This window comes from Callorhinchus milii, unplaced genomic scaffold (assembly GCF_018977255.1).
Source record: "Callorhinchus milii isolate IMCB2004 unplaced genomic scaffold, IMCB_Cmil_1.0 Scaffold6, whole genome shotgun sequence".
In the NCBI taxonomy this organism is placed as follows: Eukaryota; Metazoa; Chordata; class Chondrichthyes; order Chimaeriformes; family Callorhinchidae; genus Callorhinchus; species Callorhinchus milii.
This window is the reverse complement of record NW_024704747.1, coordinates 16,714,715-16,732,685: the sequence shown is the minus strand read 5'-3', so window position 1 is coordinate 16,732,685 and position 17,971 is coordinate 16,714,715. Positions and strand designations below refer to the sequence as shown.

Below are 17,971 nucleotides of genomic sequence, written 5' to 3'. Positions count from 1 at the left end.
TTGAGTGTGCTTTTTTATGAAGACATGGGCCTATATTAAAAAAAGTATTATTATAATTTGCCCAAGGGCTGCACCTTGCACTTTCACCTCAGACCAGCATCCAAGAATGACAAAGAATATAAATCACACAAAGAAAGTCTCTCTAAAAGGCTTTATTACCTTTGAGAATGTAGTGGCACCATTAATACAGCAGTGGTGTGCAGTAACCGTTACTTAACAGATCACACCCTGGAATCTCTTCATTCTTAAAAAAAATCCAATGAACCAGTGAAATACCCAAACAGGAAATAACTCCGTCAACTCTTCTTCCTAAAGCTGAAAGCTTAACATGCTTGTAGAAGGAAAACAAACAGCAAGTCGCCTGATCTGCAATCTGTTCATGAGTGAACACCCGCCACGTACACGCGTGAAAAAAGTAATTCTTTCTTTAAAAGCTACAGTATGTACATATATTAAATCATTCCAAAGACCTGTTTTATTTAACATTTTAACGTTACTGCTGTCATTTTCCATTATGGAAAAAACTTCATTTTTTTAAAATTGAACGAGCAGTCCTGTTCACTTTCAATGCATCAAAAAATATTGTGCCCTTACCCCCCCCCACCCCAACCTTGACTTGAACACACTTTCACCTTTCCGATCGTGTATTCAGACCAAGAAGTCTGGTTGCATTTGTATCTCTAGCTCAGTCAAAGATTTGTAGATAAGATCAGCAATGTCACCAGAGACATTCTACCAGGGGGTTGGAAAATATTACCTCGTGAACTAGTGTACTGCTGATGGCACTTAATCTTCAGCGGGTTAAGGTCAAGTAAACCGGCAAATGAAACGAACACTGAAATGGGCCTTGCTGCCAGGCACTGCATCCCAGAGCGAACAGCCCCCTCCTCCCATCATGTACCCTCCTGGTATCCCCATTCCCCCCTCCCATGTATTCCTTGTAGTGATGCCAGTTAAACTCAAGCCCAAATCCTAGCGGATGGCACATGATCAGATCTTTTTGGTGAAAGCCTGAATTTCATTACTTTCTTAAGATCCCTCTACCTACCCCAACCCAAGGACAACCACCTACTATTGTGCATTGTAGTGGAAACACAATCATTTGCTGGAGCACACCTCTGCCACAGGTTTCTCACAGGTTAAGAGCAAACTCTTTTAAACTACTCGACTCTTCCTTCCATATAAAATACAGTTTGAAGCAGCATTCTCTCTCACTCCCCCTCTTTGCACCCTCCCACCCACACCACCCCACCCTAGTCTGTACAACATCACTCAAAGTAGGTTTTCATTTTAATAGCTGAAACGATTTGCTAATCCCCTGTATAAATAAGCTCAAAGCAATGTTTTAAATTTTGAGTCAATCCTCAATTATTGCAGCATTTTAAAATAGACTTCAACACTGTCATTGTGTCGCGAGTGTTGGAAGGGACATCACGCTGAGCAGCCAGTCGCTGGCGATCTGGATGGCAGGAGATTTCATGCGATTCAATGTTCCGATTCTCCAAAGAGATTCAGGCATCCCAATAAATTCTTTCGGAAGCAAAAAACATCAGTTGTGGTTTCCAGCCAAACAACTTTGGCAAAATGTGGCAAGAATATAAAATAGATATGGACACTATGGGGAGAGCAACGACACAACCCACATTATCGATGGGTTCAAAACGCACGGTCTCTCCCAATCCCTCTACCTGTCGAGACCAGACCAGCCTTCCTGCACCACAAATAAATATAATATGCTCGGAGTGACTTCAGAGACTGCTGCTTAAAATCGGTAACTTGATGCAGTGAATCGGTGCTCTCTGCACAACGGCTAACCTACATTTAAAACAACAAAAAAAAGCAGTGCTCTGCTTAGGAGAGAACTTCCTGTTAAAAGTTAAGCTAAATCACCTAGACTAAATGCTCTCCGGCAGAGGTCCCGACTTGAAACTGTCTCAGAAACAAGAGTGAAAAGTGGCTAGTCGGAAAACGTGCGTGCTTTTTTCCGTTTTATGTGGTTTTTTCTCCATTTTATGTGTTTTTTCTCATCAGCGGTGTGCATATGTGTGTGTGTGTGGTACAGGGAAGTGTCTCGTGGAAACTTTTATAAGGTTTACACTGCAGGCATCCAACGGGCGCCATGGATTGTCGAAGTAATCTGCTACTGCTGAGAAAGCAGGGCACTCCTGTTGGCTTTCTTCTTCTCCAGTCTCTTTACCAGATGACTGTTGCTCATTTCCAGCTCTTCGATTTTATCCAGTGCCGAACGTACCTGTCATGATACAAGCAGTCCAGAGTCACATATGTGTGTATTTGTCTGCATGGATGTGCATACACATGATGAACACTTCTGAAGCAGCAAGCACAAAATATTCAGGGAAAGCGACTGGTGAGGGCAGGAGACTTAAAGGAACCAAAGACACCCATTAGGGTCCAATTAAGGATTTTTAAGATTATTAGGGCCTTTTTTTTCACAAGCTAACAGATTGAGCCACAAGTCTCTGGTCTCCTGAATTCTGGTCAAACTGAAGCAAAGCGGACTTCTAGAGGCGCGTCAAGAGTCTTTTTTTTAAATATTCAATTTCTTGTGTGCCATTTTTACGCTGTGCACCTCTCACACAGAAAAGAGTATAATGTGGAGCTGCATTAAGAGATGGGCAAGTGATAACCAGCTGTAGACTGTAGGAGAGAGGGGGTTACTCAAGGAGGTATTAATAATCCATACATTTGATGTAGCACTTGTCATGTTGGGAGGACATCTCAAAGTGCTGCAGAAGACTTACTGTAAAGTACAGCGACTATGTATTTTGTAGGTATTTTGCTGGAATACTCCCACAGAACGTTACCACTGTGTGATCTATACTTTGCCTTTTTTTAAAGCATCGTTTCACTTCTTCAGTGAGTAATAATTAAGCCGTTCAGACACCAGATTCCAACTTGGCGGCTGGTCAAACCACGTTGGAATGTGCACAGGAATATACTGAAAATGAAAGTCCACCAATCTCAGTGATATTACTGTATATATTATTAGAGTTACCTCTCTTTGGAGTTTCCGTTTTTCTGCCTTGAGATCATCTTCCACTTTCTCTGCATTTTCTGCGGAACCTTTGTAGCGCAACACTTGACTTTCAAGACGAATTATCTGAAATATCACAATTTCCCCCACACCAAAGAAACATTAGAGAAACAATGTGATCACATATAGTGAACTGTAAATCTTACATGATAGTAGTTACAGGGGACAAGGCTGATTAACTCAATGCCAATATCTACTGACCCAATCGTATCCCCAATTCCACTGACCCAACCCAATTCTCATTGATGTAACCAAATCTGAACACTCACTGACTCAACCCAATCCTAATGCCCTTTGACTAATCCCAATGATCATTGATTAATGTAATTTTTTATTGATTAATCCCAACGCTCATTCACTAATCCCAATGGCCACTGATTAATGCGCCACATCTATACTGTGAAGTATATTTGTGAAAATCGCCTGCTCTGTGAATCATCTCCAGGTTGTGCCAAGAGCAGGACTCCAGTGTGATCTGCATTGGGCTGTGTCTGGTGGTAAATTGCTGCAACAACCTGGGGCAATTCACTGCTTCATGTGTAATATAAAAGCAGCATTAAGATGGTAGCCAGCAAACCAGGCAGCAGTTAAACTAGGAAGCTCGCAGATATAAAACTTCACCTTGCAGTGTCACAAACTTACATTTTGTTCCAAAGCGATTATTTCCTGTTCGGATTTTGCGAGTTTAAATTTATATTCACTGACTTGCCTGTTGGCATCTCCTGCAAAAAAGGAGACATGACACCAGAGCTCAATGACTGATTGCATTCAAATCAGACAGTAATAACAGTATGTAATACAACATGCAGTCAGATCCTATTAAAACAGAGTGGTTTGGGTCCATAAAAATTAGACCCTGCTTTATAAATGGCCTTGCAATAAAAATGGTCAACGTTTCCGAATCGTAAGTTCACCGTGTCGACCAGTCTCAAAGTGGTTCACAGGATTTTACTGTAGAGTGTAGTGACCTTGTACTTGTGGGCGAATGTGGCAGCCAAATTGCACACAGTGATATCCCACAATAATATTAATAATCCTTGCATTTGATACAGTGCCTTATCATGTCTTTGAAACATCTCAAAGCACTTCACAGAATATACTGTAAAGTGAATTTATTACGTACTTTTGAGGGTGGCACGCAGCAGCCAACTGCGCACAGCAGTGTCCTACAAACAGTTGTGAATTGAGTGACCAACTTATTATTTTTTATTTTTGTTGAAGGGATTATTACCCCCAGAAAAGCAATCCTCCAATCGACTAACAACCGGGCTCCCACTTACAGCTAGATAAACAGAGGCACGTGGAATAAGGAAACTTGCCTAACGTTTCGCCCTGCCCGGGAATCAAACCCAGGTCCTCTTGCTTGCGAGGCGAGTGGTCTAATCAATATGCTACAGGACTCTAATCAGCCGTGAAGGAAATTACTAATTCTATCTGGTGAATTGTAGGCCAGGGCATCAAGAGAAACTCCCTCCTCTTTTTGAAGGATGTCAATGGGATCTTTGACGTCCACCTAAACAGTCAGATGGACCTCGGTTTAACATCTCATCCAAACAACGGCACCTCCAACAATGTAGCGTGTCCTCAGCATTGCACTGGAGTCTCAGCCTAGACTGAGTTCAAAATCCCGACGTGGGGCTTGAATCCACAATCTTCTTACTCAGAGGTGAGACTGCTACCAACTGAGCCTGCTGCCACTAATACTAACATAGATTATATTGGCCAGAGAAACACGGATGAGAAGCTCACTTTGCACTTCAATCATCTGCAGGTCAGTCCCGTTTTGTAAGATTGCATCATCCGACATGACATTATCCACTTTCCCATTCTTCGTTTTATCATCAATCTGTGCTTTTAATTTTTTAACCTGAAAGAAACACATATTTTGTTACAACTATAACTCTATAGAACTTTTACACTGATTAGCATGACTCTACATTGAATCCCATATACATTCAATAGGAAACATAGCTCCCCTGGTGGTTTAATTGGTAATTATGCCGAGCTGGTGTAAAGCCAAGCCTTGCTGTATGATTTGGGCAGTTAGTTAGCTGATCACAGCTAGTGCATCATAATAATAATAATCCTTGCATTTGATATAGCGCTTTTCACATCTTCTAGACGTCCCAAAGCGCTTCACAGAATATACTGTAAAGTGAATTGACTGTATATTTGTGGGCGAACGCGGCAGCCAATTGCACACAGCAATATCCCAGAAACAGTCGTAAATTGAAAATGACCAATTTATTATTGTTTTGTTTTTTTGGAGGGATTATTATTAGGCGTGTGGAGTAAGGAAACTTGCCCAAGGTTTCGCCCTGTCTGGAATTGAACTCAGGTCTCTCTTAGTTGGCTTTGACGTCCCTGGGCTAGGGAGGAAACGTCAGACAGAGTTCCTTTCCAGTGATCCTTGTCCTCATGTGAATATCCAGGCAGCTCCATAGTCTAATGATTTTAATGATCTTTATTGTCTAAACTCGATAGATAAAAATTGGGCCCTGGTACGAGACCTTGCATCTGGCACGAGTTAGCACGTTGGAATGAGAATCTATACCTGGAATGAGTCAACACAACAACAACAACAATTTGCACTAATATAGCAGCCTTCACATAGGATAATGTTCGGAGCACTTTGACAAGAGGACCTGACTGTGGCTCTAGTCAGCACATTTGAGGAGAGGAGAAAAGACAATCTTTTTTTAAAAAATAAAACAAGATACAAGATATTTGAAAGAGTTTTTGATGAAAGCAGGAAGGAAAACCTAGCTCTGAGCAAGAAGAATGTAGAAAGTTACCTGTTCTAACAGTACATCTCTTTCATCTAATAATTTTCTCAGCCTAAAATCTGGGGGATAAAAAGAAAAAAAACAGAACACAGAAAAGGCAAATTATAATTGAAGAATCTGAGAGAAGTCGAACATTTAATATCAAAAAAGAGAACATAAAATGAAGGAATGTTGAGGTTAGTTGTACAAAGTTGAATGTAGTTATTCACGTACCACAGATATGGGAAGGTTCAGCCAAGGTTTAGTTCACGTCATTGGAAATGCCCGTTGCCACTAGCTGCATGCACACAGTTTAATCTTCTATTTAGTTTAGCATGCAACATTCTCTAGGGTCAAACACAACTTATAACGTGGGTTAGCATCAAAACAATTATAACACACCTTCCGACCCCTCAGACAAGAGACGGAAACTGAGAGAAGACTTCTAACCCAAACCTGTGCATGCACAATGACATTCAGGGAACACTGTTCACATCCTGGTGTGATTTCCCCTCCAATGTACTGAACTCCAAGCTCAGAGCCATTATTACTGTGTAAATGAATGCTTCCCCCTCCTATCTCCCCAGTTCTGGATAGATTTCACTGAAGAGATCAGCAGGTGTGTTATAACTAGATTATTGCACAATATGGATTTGCAACATACACGTTTTTTGCAACAATATACAATAATCTATTAAACTACTCAAACGCCTCAATGCTGTGATCGTGCAGTCAGTCTGTGAAGCAGCACGTGTAAGATGCAGGGGAGGTGGCTACTAAGCTGCTAAGAGACAGCGCAATGCATGCTGAAGATTCAACTGTAAGATCCAACAGCAAGTGTTGAACATTGTGTAAGCAGCAGGATTCAGATTTCCCTGAGAGGTATCTGACCCACACAACACTGTATTAAAGGGCATACAATGGAATTTCACAAAGCACAGTTAATCGTTCAAACACATTTAACACAGAACAAAATTACATGTTCTCTCTTTGTGCACTCCGTTTGACCAGTCTATCACTTGCTCTTCTATGACCATTCTTTCCCTCTCACCACCATATCAGGATACATTGAACTCCAGTCATTTTGTCAAGTAAAGATTCACTAAACGTACTTCATATATATGTACAGTACACCATGCAAGAACATCACAAATTCTGTTGTAATGACAATTGCATTTCAGTCACTAACACCATTCAAGTTCCAAGGAGAGATGATAGGACTGCCTTATATCACCGACTGAATCAAACAACTTGGCTTGTTTAAAGCCTGTCCACGCCATCTCAATTTCCAGATATCTCTGTTGTTCAGCAGTTGTATAATATTGGTGCTTTGTAACGCAATTTACTACAATCTGAATTATTGAGCTGGGCTTTGATGCTGTTTCATCCTAAAAAGATAAAGGAATAAAACAGCCCTTTGCTTCTTTTCAATGAGACAGGCGGAGTAGAGTTGGAAGGCCAACAGTCCATCTCCCTCCATGAACCAGGCCTTGATCCAATAGAACAGTCAAAAATCAGTACTTCCTATGTTGAGCAAACTCGGGGATGAATCTTGGGATGAATGTGATTAGGAGCATTGAAATGTTGACATATGCTGGGATTCAACACTAAACCTGTAGCTCTGCATTAGATGAGGGCTTGAGTGGCATTAATTTCGGGTTACTTGGGCAAAGTCCTAGCATTTGTCGACAGGTCAAGCAAAGCCCAACGAAGAGCTTGAAATCCCTCCTAGTGTTACCCAGCAAGTTCAGTTTTGGCTTAAAATTTAAGGTCGGGCAGAATTGTGTGTAAAAAAAGTCTTAATTTGGAAGCTTTTTCTTAATAAGAACTGTGGTAAACCGTTTCCAAATTAACAAATTTAAAAATGTTCCACAATTCTACGATCAATATCTTAAATTTTAAAACAAATTAGTTTGACTTTAAAGATTGGGTGGTATTTCAGGACACAAGTCTTTTAAGAAAACATTTCATGAAGGCACTAAACAAAGTACAATTAAACAAGCCAGCAAGCGAGAAAAGCAGAGATCAGAGCCCAACCCAATCACAGAGAGAGAATGGTTTAAATAGAGAGCCCTCGAATGCCACCAGAAAGGATGAACTACTTGATACTGTAGCTTATTCAGACTAGCCCAAGAAGAGTGAAGAGAAAGAGCCCCTCACCTCCACGGATACAGGTGAAGATGGAGGGTGCAAGGCGAGCAAAGCTACCGATATGAACGGAAGCAACTTACATGACCTTGTGACCCGCTGATGGTTCCTCAGAGATGTTCACTGACACACGATTTAATAACTCTTGGGCATGGGGTGGATGGCTGGTAACGAGCACATCCTCACCCAAGAATATTTGAAGAGAAGAGAATTGATTAGTTTGCATGATGGCACGCATTCCTACAATAACCTGAAAGGGGTGGGGATGGGAGTGCCGTTTAAATCACTGGCATTTGGAAATTCTTCCATTCTTGTGTCCAAGAGAAAATCGTGCACTGCGAGAAGCTTAACAAAGTCTGATCAGATAATTTCCTTCCCCAGCCTGGACTCTTCCTGGGAGTTTCCATGGACTTGTGTGAGCTTCTGCTAGGAGAGTTGAATCAGAGTGTTGGCAGATGTTGGGTGACCACAGAGGGCATCACAGCCAACTCTGGTCCTGTCCTCATTGCACCTACTAAGCGACCAGGCTCACCTGAGGCCACTTGTCACACTCTCCCCACCTCTGTCCTGGATAGACCAGCTGTAACTCAGCACAGACCAAGGACCAAGGATCAAACCCAGGACATCTCTGGTCCTGTTTGCTCTATGCATGCTCGCTCCCACACCAGGTAGAGCAATTTAAACCACTCAGCCACCTCAAGGCTAAAATAATTGCTACACAGAAGGAAAGGGTAAGAAATCCAATGAGGCCAATGTTTAGCTAGGATGCATGGGCTAACATGCCCCTTCCCCTCCCCTAGTATCTTATTCTGACACACTTGTAAACTGGAATAAACCAACACTGAGAACAGTCCACAACACACATGCAAGATTCACGTTTTTATTCAGGTTTCATCTTATTGAAGAAGCAACACATCAGCATCACGCAAGTTCTACATGTGGCGGTTAGGTTTGCTTGGAGCAAAGCTCAACTCTTAAACAGTCTCCTAATTACAGAGCCCAGCTTTACGCTGCTATAAAAAAAACACCTCAGCTGTGTAACCACAAGGCACATTTTAAAAAAAACTTTCTGTAAAAAATTCTAAGTAGCTCATTCCTCTGCAGGTTATGTCACAACATGAAATCAGACATCTTTGACACATTTCAGTGCATTGGTAACAGCTTCCCCACCGCCATCATTTCCTCATCTAATTCTCTCACTGACAAACCTACAGCCGTGGTGCAAGGTGATGGCCTGGTGAGTTTGAACCGCATGTGTCTTGTACACTTGGGGTTATGCTGTGTAATAAATCTCAGGGATACATGGAAAACAGCGAGCATCGCACTGTAAGCATGGAAATATAATTAAGTAATCTGGCGATTGGGACGTCCTCCCGAAGTGAAAGGCGCTACATAAATGCAACAACAACAACAAATTGCATTTATTTAGCGCTTTTCACGTTGGGAGGTTGTCCCTAGGCGCTGGATAGTGAAGGGTTTGCACTCGAGCTGCAAGCTGCAGTCAAGAGGGCAGGGAAGGTGGAGGAGGGAAGTTGATCAAAGGCACGTCAAATAAAAAGGTCTTGAGACGCGCCTTGAAGGAGATAATGGAATGGGCAAGGCAGAGGGGCTCCGGGATGGAGTTCCAGAGACTGGGGACAGAAACGCTAAAGGCACAACCGGGCAATTTCTTGTTGTTGTTGGTGATCAGTTCAGTGGAATACTCTGCACAGTATAGTGCACAGGTCACTTCCTTTAACAGTGCTGATATTTGTTATAGAGAACCTATAATTAACAAGTAGGGACTTTAGTGCGTTTCTAGATGCTAGTTCTTGCAAGTAGCCTTTGCTCAGCGTTTGACCCTCAACGGAAAACAGTGCAATCGAAAGGGGCTGAATGATAACCACCGGGGAACGTGTTAAAAAGAGAGGTGTTTCCCCAAACAGGGAAACTTTCCTTTTGAGTCACTGACATATTCTTAAACAACAACTTGACGGCTTTCAGCAGGAATGCCTGATCTGACCTGACACGGGTTAAGGGTCTGGATGATAACGGCGGGAGTAACAGGGGTTTTAAGATCCCTCCGCTTGCCGGGAAAATGTATCCAGCCGAGCTTTTGTGCAGACATAACCTTGCTGCAGAGAATAGACCTCCCCGGCCCCACCTACCCTCAAGAGAGTGGGTGAGGAAGAACGAGCTCAGTAGTGCGCTCTGTCAATATAGTGCAAAAATATAGCCGGAACGATCGATCAAATGAAAATCTGATTAGAATGTTTGTGTGGGTATATATATATCTATATATAAATATAAAATTGTATACCGGACAATGGAATGGATATGATTTGTTGAGTCGATGGCTTCCGTTAGTTTTCAGGACATTAAACAATCATCTTTACTCTTTCTCTTTGCCTTACCAGGTTTGAATTTGTGTGACATTTCACTTGACTCCTCACGTTCCCCACCTTCTGCCCTCTGCTCTTCCCCATTGTTGTTGTTGGTTTGCTGCTCACTAATACTCAATTGCTTAGCTTCCTGAGCTTCACTCCCTCCCTCTCCCTCCTCCCTTCCTACCACTTCCACCTCCTCTGCCCGGTTAACTGTGATGGGTTTACTCTCCACTACAGACCGCGGATTCTCTTCCTGGCCGCCCAATGGCTCACACACTTCGTTGCTTTCAGTAGGCGCCGCTTTCTGCTCTTCAACGTCATCCCGTTCATTGCCATGTGATTTTCCCTGCAATATCTCTCTCTTTCCTTCGTTCCATTTAGCCGGAACCTCTTCCCTGATGTACCCATCTTTTTCCTCACCCACTTCCTGCTTTGCCTCGACCTCCGGAGTTGCCGAACTGCCTGGACATTCTTGTGGTTTCTCGCTGTTCTCCTGAGAATCCGTCACCGTATTGGCTTCTTCCTCCTGCGTGCTGTCCCCTTTCTTACCCTCCTCGGTTTCCATTCCATGCTCTGACCTACCCTCCAATATCGCTACGCTCTGCTGAAGGGCCGGCTGCCCGCTCTCGTCCAGAAGCATCTCTGCTTCTTGGTTGGACTCGGGCTTCCCTTGTTCACCTTCTTCTCCTGTGGCCAATGCCTCTTCCTCACTGACCCCCCCTTCTTCCCCTCTGGCCCCCCCTTCTTCCCCTCTGGCCCCCCCTTCTTCCCCTCTGGCCCCCCCTTCTTCCCCTCTGGCCCCCCTTCTTCCCCTCCGGCCCCCCTTCTTCCCCTCCGGCCCCCCCCTCTTCCCCTCCGGCCCCCCCTCTTCCCCTCCGGCCCCCCTTCTTCCCCTCCGGCCCCCGCCTCTTCCCCTCCGGCCCCCGCCTCTTCCCCTCCGGCCTCCGCCTCTTCCCCTCCGGCCCCCGCCTCTTCCCCTCCGGCCCCCGCCTCTTCCCCTCCGGCCCCCGCCTCTTCCCCTCCGGCCCCGGCCTCTTCCCCTCCGGCCCCGGCCTCTTCCCCTCCGGCCCCGGCCTCTTCCCCTCCGGCCCCGGCCTCTTCCCCTCCGGCCCCGGCCTCTTCCCCTCCGGCCCCGGCCTCTTCCCCTCCGGCCCCGGCCTCTTCCCCTCCGGCCCCGGCCTCTTCCCCTCCGGCCCCCGCCTCTTCCCCTCTGGCCCCCGCCTCTTCCCCTCTGGCCACTGGCTCTTTCTCATTCATGGCCACCTCTGACATCTGCAGCCTCAGCTGAGCCTCTTCACCCTCGTCACTGATCTCAGCTCTCTGTCCCGCTTCACCATTTCCCACCTCCACACTTTCTTGCACAACTGAATCTTTACTTGTTTCAGCCTCCTCCTCGTCTCCAGCTAACGCTGGGCGTCTCTCGCCAGCACTTACATTACCCGCAGCTTTGGTCACCTTTTCCGGCTCATTAACATCCTCACTCTTGCCACGGTCGTGTTTCCCGCTGTCGTTCGGTTCCCCCTGTACAACCTCGCTCACTCTCTTCTCCTTCAGTTCTTCCTTCTCTTCAGCCTCCACTACAACGTCTCTGTGGTGAAAATCAGGTTGAGTAGCCTTTATCTCCCCTTCATCCAGAACAGTCTCCTTCACTGTTTTCTCCAGAGTCTCTTGTTTGTCTGTACAACGAGGTTCCTCCCCCTCTGGGTCGGTCCTCACCTGACCCTCATCCTCTCCAGGGCTCTTAACCTCACCTTTGATCCCAGACTCATCCTCTTCCATGGTTGTGGTCTCAGCCTTGATCTCGCTCACATCCTGCCTCTTGGTCTCTGCCTCACCCACTCCAGATCCTTTAGCTGCACTTTCAATGATGGTCTCATTCTGGCTGCCCTGTACAAAGCCAGGCTCCACACTGCCTCCCAGCCTGGACATCTCCTGGGTCTCATCGGATTTCTCCTGGGAACCAGTTTCTTTGTTTTGTGCGGGCATCAATTTGTCATCGTCTGCTGCCCTTCGCACTCTTCCCGCCTCCACCTCCTGTTCCGGGTCAGCACGTCCAGTGTCCTCTTCATTCTGACCAATCCTCTGTTTGACTGCTGAGGTCTCTGTCTCTTGTTCTCTGTGCAAACTATTCTCGATCTTATTGCCCTGATCCCCATGAGTGGCTGATTTCACCTCTTCTGCTATTAGCTCAATGTCAATCCTCTCTCTCACTAATGTCTGTGTGATGTCTTTCTCCTCTAACTGATCTTGTTCTCTCTCTTCTCTGTTCCCCACGTTCTCAGATACATCCTGCAACTGATTACCTATCGAGCCTGTCGTCTCCTGACATGACCCAGGCTGTTCGCTTTGACCTTGTTCTACCATGTTTACCTCCACACTTCCCAGATCTACATTTTCATAAAGATTTCCTGGATGTTTTTCAGCATCTAGGCATGCGGAGCTCAACTCTGCGTTATCTGAAGCCACATGACTGATGCTGGACTGCTCATTCATAATCTCATCCCCTCTATCCCCCTTGTCACAAACTAATTCGCAAGCCTCTTCCCACATTGCATCTGAGGGGTCACCTTGCATTTGGTCGACAGTCTCCTCTTCAGTAACCTCTACCTTTGGGAACTCTTCCTGCACATTACTGAAGCCCATCTCCCGCTCCACAATTTCTACCGCCCGCTTTATAATGATATCTACTATTTGCTTGCTTTCCTCTTCCAATGTTCTCTTATTTCCATCTTCATCGCTTTCAACATCTTCACCCAACTCACCCTCTGCCTCTGGGGCTATTGATTTGCCGTCTCCATCGCGCCCAACATTCTCACCCAACTCATCCTCTACCCCTGGGGCTACTGCCTCTGCCATCTCGCAATCGGTACCTCCAAAGTGCACTCCATCAAACTGATCCGCCCTTGTGTGAATATCACTAAGGCTTCCCCTCCCTTGAGCCTGACTATCATTCACTTCAATTGCTCTCTGACTTTCCTCTGCTTTAGCAGAGATCTGCACTCCTGCATCAATGTCTACGTCGTCCGCAACCTTTACCACCTGAGACACCTCTTTTTCTTCACTGATTCCAACGCCAAAGGCATTTTGCTCTCCATCAAGATTTTCTGCGGCTTTGCTTCCTATCTGGTCCACGTTTCCATTATCTGCAGCACTGACTGTTGGTTTCTCAGTGCCAATCATGTCCTCACATTGCTTTTCGTGTCCGCCAGTCTGCTTTTCCTTTCCTTCCACATTATCCATTATCACCTCCTCATCCCCAGTCTTCTCCATCTGTTCAGCATCATTTCCAGCATTCTGGAAGACTCCTTTCCTCCCAACATTCTCCAAAATCTCATTTCTCATCTCCATTTCCTGGGTTTTGCCTAAAAGGACCATTGGAAGAGGTAAAGACACCACACCCATTCAGTGCAAATTAACCCTTTGAGTTCTGAATTTCCAATGTGGCTTTTGACTGTGAATTTTCTTATTTGTACTTTTTCTTCTTTCCCTTCCCTCCTCCACCTTCTCTCCTGAAGGTGCTTAATCGTTCCCTGGGTATAGCTCTATGTAGGGGTGGGGGGGGTGGAAACGATGCCCTCCTCTCTCCAGTTCCCCATTATTGGAGATTATTGGAACGTTGAGGACAATTAACTGAGCCCGCTGATCCTGTCCTCACCCCCCACGCTTACTCCCACGCACATACACTGGAAAGTGATTAGCAGTGGGGACCCCTGGCTGCCGGCTTCCCAAACCCGGCTAATGCCAGCCTCTCACCAGTAGCAGCAGCAATTGGGAACATGTGTGTGGGTGGGGGGGGTAAATGCGCCCCCTGGTGGCCTTTAGGTATATGCACAGCCTTTACCACCCGCTCTCTTCCCGTTGCTCCTTGCGTTGCCTCGTACAAGCTCATGAGAGGCAGCACGGAGAGCAATGGGATAGAGAGTTAGAGCGGGAGGTATGAGGCAGGGGAAGAGCAAGGAGAAGGTGGCACTAATATCTCTCTGTTCCCCCGCCCCTCCCCCTCTTCTCCCCGGTTACACTGGTCCCCACTGCAGACTAGGTATCAAACCTGGACCCTGCTGCGTGGCCTCACTTGCTCCCTGAGCCGAGAGATTGTGTATATGTAAAATAGGATGAAAAGAAACACAATCTCCCTCACTCCATATACCTCCCATTCGAAGAACCCGTCAAAATAAGAAAAAATGCTACGCAGTCCTTGAAGGGTTAATGCCACGATCATAAAGTGGTAAATTTTGGGGGTAGAAGAAAGCCATTAACCACAGAGAATCAATCATGTAGTTGGGGATCTACGATTTCCTCAATTACTGAGTGTGCCAGGCTTGACTTAACCCTTTCCCTCTCAAGGTGGTCGAAAATTACCATATTGCAAAGGTATTTTGTGAGCGGGTGGTGGAGGTGGTGGGAGAGGTGGAAAAGGAGGCTTGTGAGCGTGAGAGAGAGAGAGAGAGAGCTCTTTGGTTCCTGTCCTTCAATTTTTTTCCTCCAGTAAAATTGAAAATTTTGGAGTCGTGCCAGGAGGTGGCAACATTGTTCCACATTTGAGTTTGACATCTCCCCGGGGTGGGTGAAGGGTTAAGAAAAAGCAATCATGACAGGGCTATTTTTAGAAGGGATTACTCCGTCATCGTCCCCCCTCAAATAACCCAGAAATATTTATACGTCAACATGAAAGTAACAATTAATATACTCGTCACTGCCGAGGCAGAATTGAACGAGCAGATTGCCAGTGTCAACTCTGCAAAGCATCTGTATTACATAAGTTACAATTTCCTTCCAGAAGTCTGGAACAAAGAGAGAGCAAACACAGAAAATCCAGAGAAAAGTCAGGAGAGAGAGGTAAAGTGTGCTGAACGATTAAGCGGACATAGAGGACAGCATCTCTGGGTATAATCGATTCCCCTGACCTAAAAGACCAGCTCCTCACCTGAGCCCTGAAATTCCACCCGGTCCACCCACTTTCATTCAAATGCAGGACCACAGTGAATTGTGGAAAACTGTTAAATTCAGTCTTAATTTTGAAGTCAATTCCTCAAGCAAAAACCTGGCTAGTGAATTTAAGCATTTTTGCCCCAAAAATAGTCAAAATCTACTTTACAGTATATTCTGTAAAGTGCTTTGTGACTCCCAACGACGTGATAAGATGCTCTATCATATGCAAAGATTATTATTAATCAACATAAATGTAACAATTTTTCATCATTCCCACTAAATTTTTTAAGACAAAACGGTCTCACAGACTAAGATCTGGTGGAATTTCAAGCCTCTGGATTAAGATGATGGACGGACAGAGTCTCTTTTTAGGATCTTGTCCAGAAGTCCAGGACAAGCAGTCTTCGTTTTTGAGGAAACGTCCTGCTTACCAAACGGGCGATGCCTTAAAACACTCCCCTGTCATTCACTCCTCCTCCCTTCTCACCCCCACTGCAAGGTATGAGAGCACATTTGATCCAAATCACGATTTTGCCTAACACCTTTGGGTAGAATAGACTTCTTCTATCTGCCACCCAAATATAATGAGCGCAAAACCTCCTCTTCCCCACCTCCCATCACCCAGGCCCTCCACAATCAGAGAGAAAGTAACCATCTGAGAGATCACTAACTGCGTTGTTCCATCAGTTCTATAATCGGAGCCTTGGTGCGAAGTCAGATACATGGACAAATCCATAATAAAGTGATGAGAGTGGAGCAAATGTATACTGGTGGCTGACTGGACCATTCCCAATAAGACTCAAGATCCTGAGAAATCTTTTCCCCCGACCCTCCTCCCCCCAAAACCGGGTCCACTAGACACTGATATTTGGGATGAATGAGGGCAAACGGTTAACACAGAGACTGATAAGCCAAAAGCGAGCAGAGTGCAAGAAGTTATTTCAGCTGAGGTTCACTTACCTAATGGTCCGTCGGGGCAGTTCGGGAGCTGGGGCGCGGCGTCCCGAGATGCCACCTCCGCGGGGTCTGTGTGTGAGTCACCTTCCCTCCCCCCATCCCCATTTAACACTTCGGATACCACCAGCCCATGGGCCTGCAAGTACACAGCAGATACACATGGTAACAGGACGCAAGTCACTGGCAGGTCCAAATCACACAAGCGCCATCTTTCCCAATCCACTGGACCCAATTCATTCCCAATTATAGCACTAAAATATGGCCTTGTGTTTAAAGACTCCCTAACTGTGCCGTAATAAAGGGGTTGGACTGCACTGAATTTACCTTTTAATTGAACCAAAATAAGTGAACTCGACAATGCTTCTAACTCGATGTGACAATAATTAACCACATCCTGACAGTGCAATCTTCACTATCCTTTTATCCTCCTTAGGGGGCGTGGCAGGGGAGGTAGGCGGGGTCTCCTTGGAACTGGGATTGGGAATGGAATGTCGGAATTGAGCCAGCCCTCTGTGGAGGTCTCGGTAGACCGGTTCCTTAGCCAGGCGGATCCACAGTATTCCAGGGCACTGCTGGTAACAGCACATCAGCAGGACTTGGAAGGGCAGACCAGTCACTGGGGGAAGGGAATCCTCCCACTCTACTCCTGTTAACGTTGCAAGCCCAAACCCTAACGGGTAGGGTGGAGAAGCAGCGGGAAAGCTTGCCAGACAGTAAACTTTTTGGCTACATTATGCCCGGCTCCCCATGACAGAGCCACTTTGCCCTAACCTCCCCGCACCCACCCCCGATGCTCGTACTCACACACACGCACACCAACTCCATGCCCACAAGTTACATTTAGGTTGGTTTTAAGATTGACTCAGAGCTGGCAGGGAAGGGAGAAGATTCAGAAGAATACTTTCAGTCATGCGAGGAGGCAGGACAAGAGAATTACAGGTTCAGGATTGTGAAGGGAAAGTTTAGGACAGATACCAGGAAATATTTCTTGTCACAGAGGGAAATCGGCCACCAACGAGGGAGGTTAAAGTCAGCACATTGGACTCAATTCAGAAACACTGTGATGCTGTGATGCGAAGACAATAACAACAATTTGCACCCTTTATGCTGGAGAACTTAACAGTGGCGGAGCCTGACCCCAAGCTGGGGAGAATATGAGTGGGGGGGGGGTTGGGAGAGGGAGGAGGTGACCATTAGCACGGTCAAAGAGGAAGGTCTTCAGTCGTGATCTAAAAGAGGGGAAGGAGGGGGTAAGGCAGAGGGATTGAGGGAGAGAATTCCAAAGCTTCAAAAGTCAGTGGGGTGGGTATTCTGGAAGGATAAGATGAAATTGGCTGAAGGGTCTTCTTCAACAGAACCTCTGTTGTGATATGTTTCATTGTGTACCTTAATTTTTTCCTTTAGCATCACCACCATATCCTTGAGCTCATCCCGCTCACTCCTGATGGTATCAAAGTATTCTTTCTGCCTTTCTAAGGCCTGAGGTGCCGGCAGCGTGTGGAGAGAGGCAGCAAAACAGACAGGAAAGAGGAGGAGAGCAGAACGTAACAAACAGCGAAGACCAGAAACAGTTTAAAAAAACAGAGGGAACAGAGATACAAAGGTCTGCCTGAGGAGAAGCTCCATGTGCCATCCCTCTAACAAGAGGGTGAGCGGATTGTGGAGCTGTGAGAGAACTTCCACCTGGGTCTATTTTCTTGGCATTTGAAAGCAAAAACTCACCCTAACTAATACTCCACTGATGTGGTCAG

The 17,971-nt window shown here is 45.7% G+C and overlaps 1 protein-coding gene across 1 annotated transcript in view; it reads right to left on the bottom strand.

The window, feature by feature from the left end:
* Positions 1 to 136: 136 nt before the first annotated feature.
* The window catches only part of LOC103176831 (leucine-rich repeat flightless-interacting protein 2), an 86,728-nt gene continuing 68,893 nt past the window's right edge, over positions 137 to 17,971 (bottom strand). The window contains exons 21-27 of the mRNA XM_042336353.1: positions 17,607 to 17,699; positions 16,224 to 16,356; positions 5,851 to 5,900; positions 4,805 to 4,922; positions 3,698 to 3,777; positions 3,017 to 3,121; positions 137 to 2,251 (exon numbers count right to left, since the gene is read on the bottom strand). Of these exons, the coding sequence (XP_042192287.1) occupies positions 2,141 to 2,251; positions 3,017 to 3,121; positions 3,698 to 3,777; positions 4,805 to 4,922; positions 5,851 to 5,900; positions 16,224 to 16,356; positions 17,607 to 17,699 (690 nt within the window). The 3' untranslated portion in view covers positions 137 to 2,140. The remainder of the gene's footprint in view (positions 2,252 to 3,016; positions 3,122 to 3,697; positions 3,778 to 4,804; positions 4,923 to 5,850; positions 5,901 to 16,223; positions 16,357 to 17,606; positions 17,700 to 17,971) is intronic.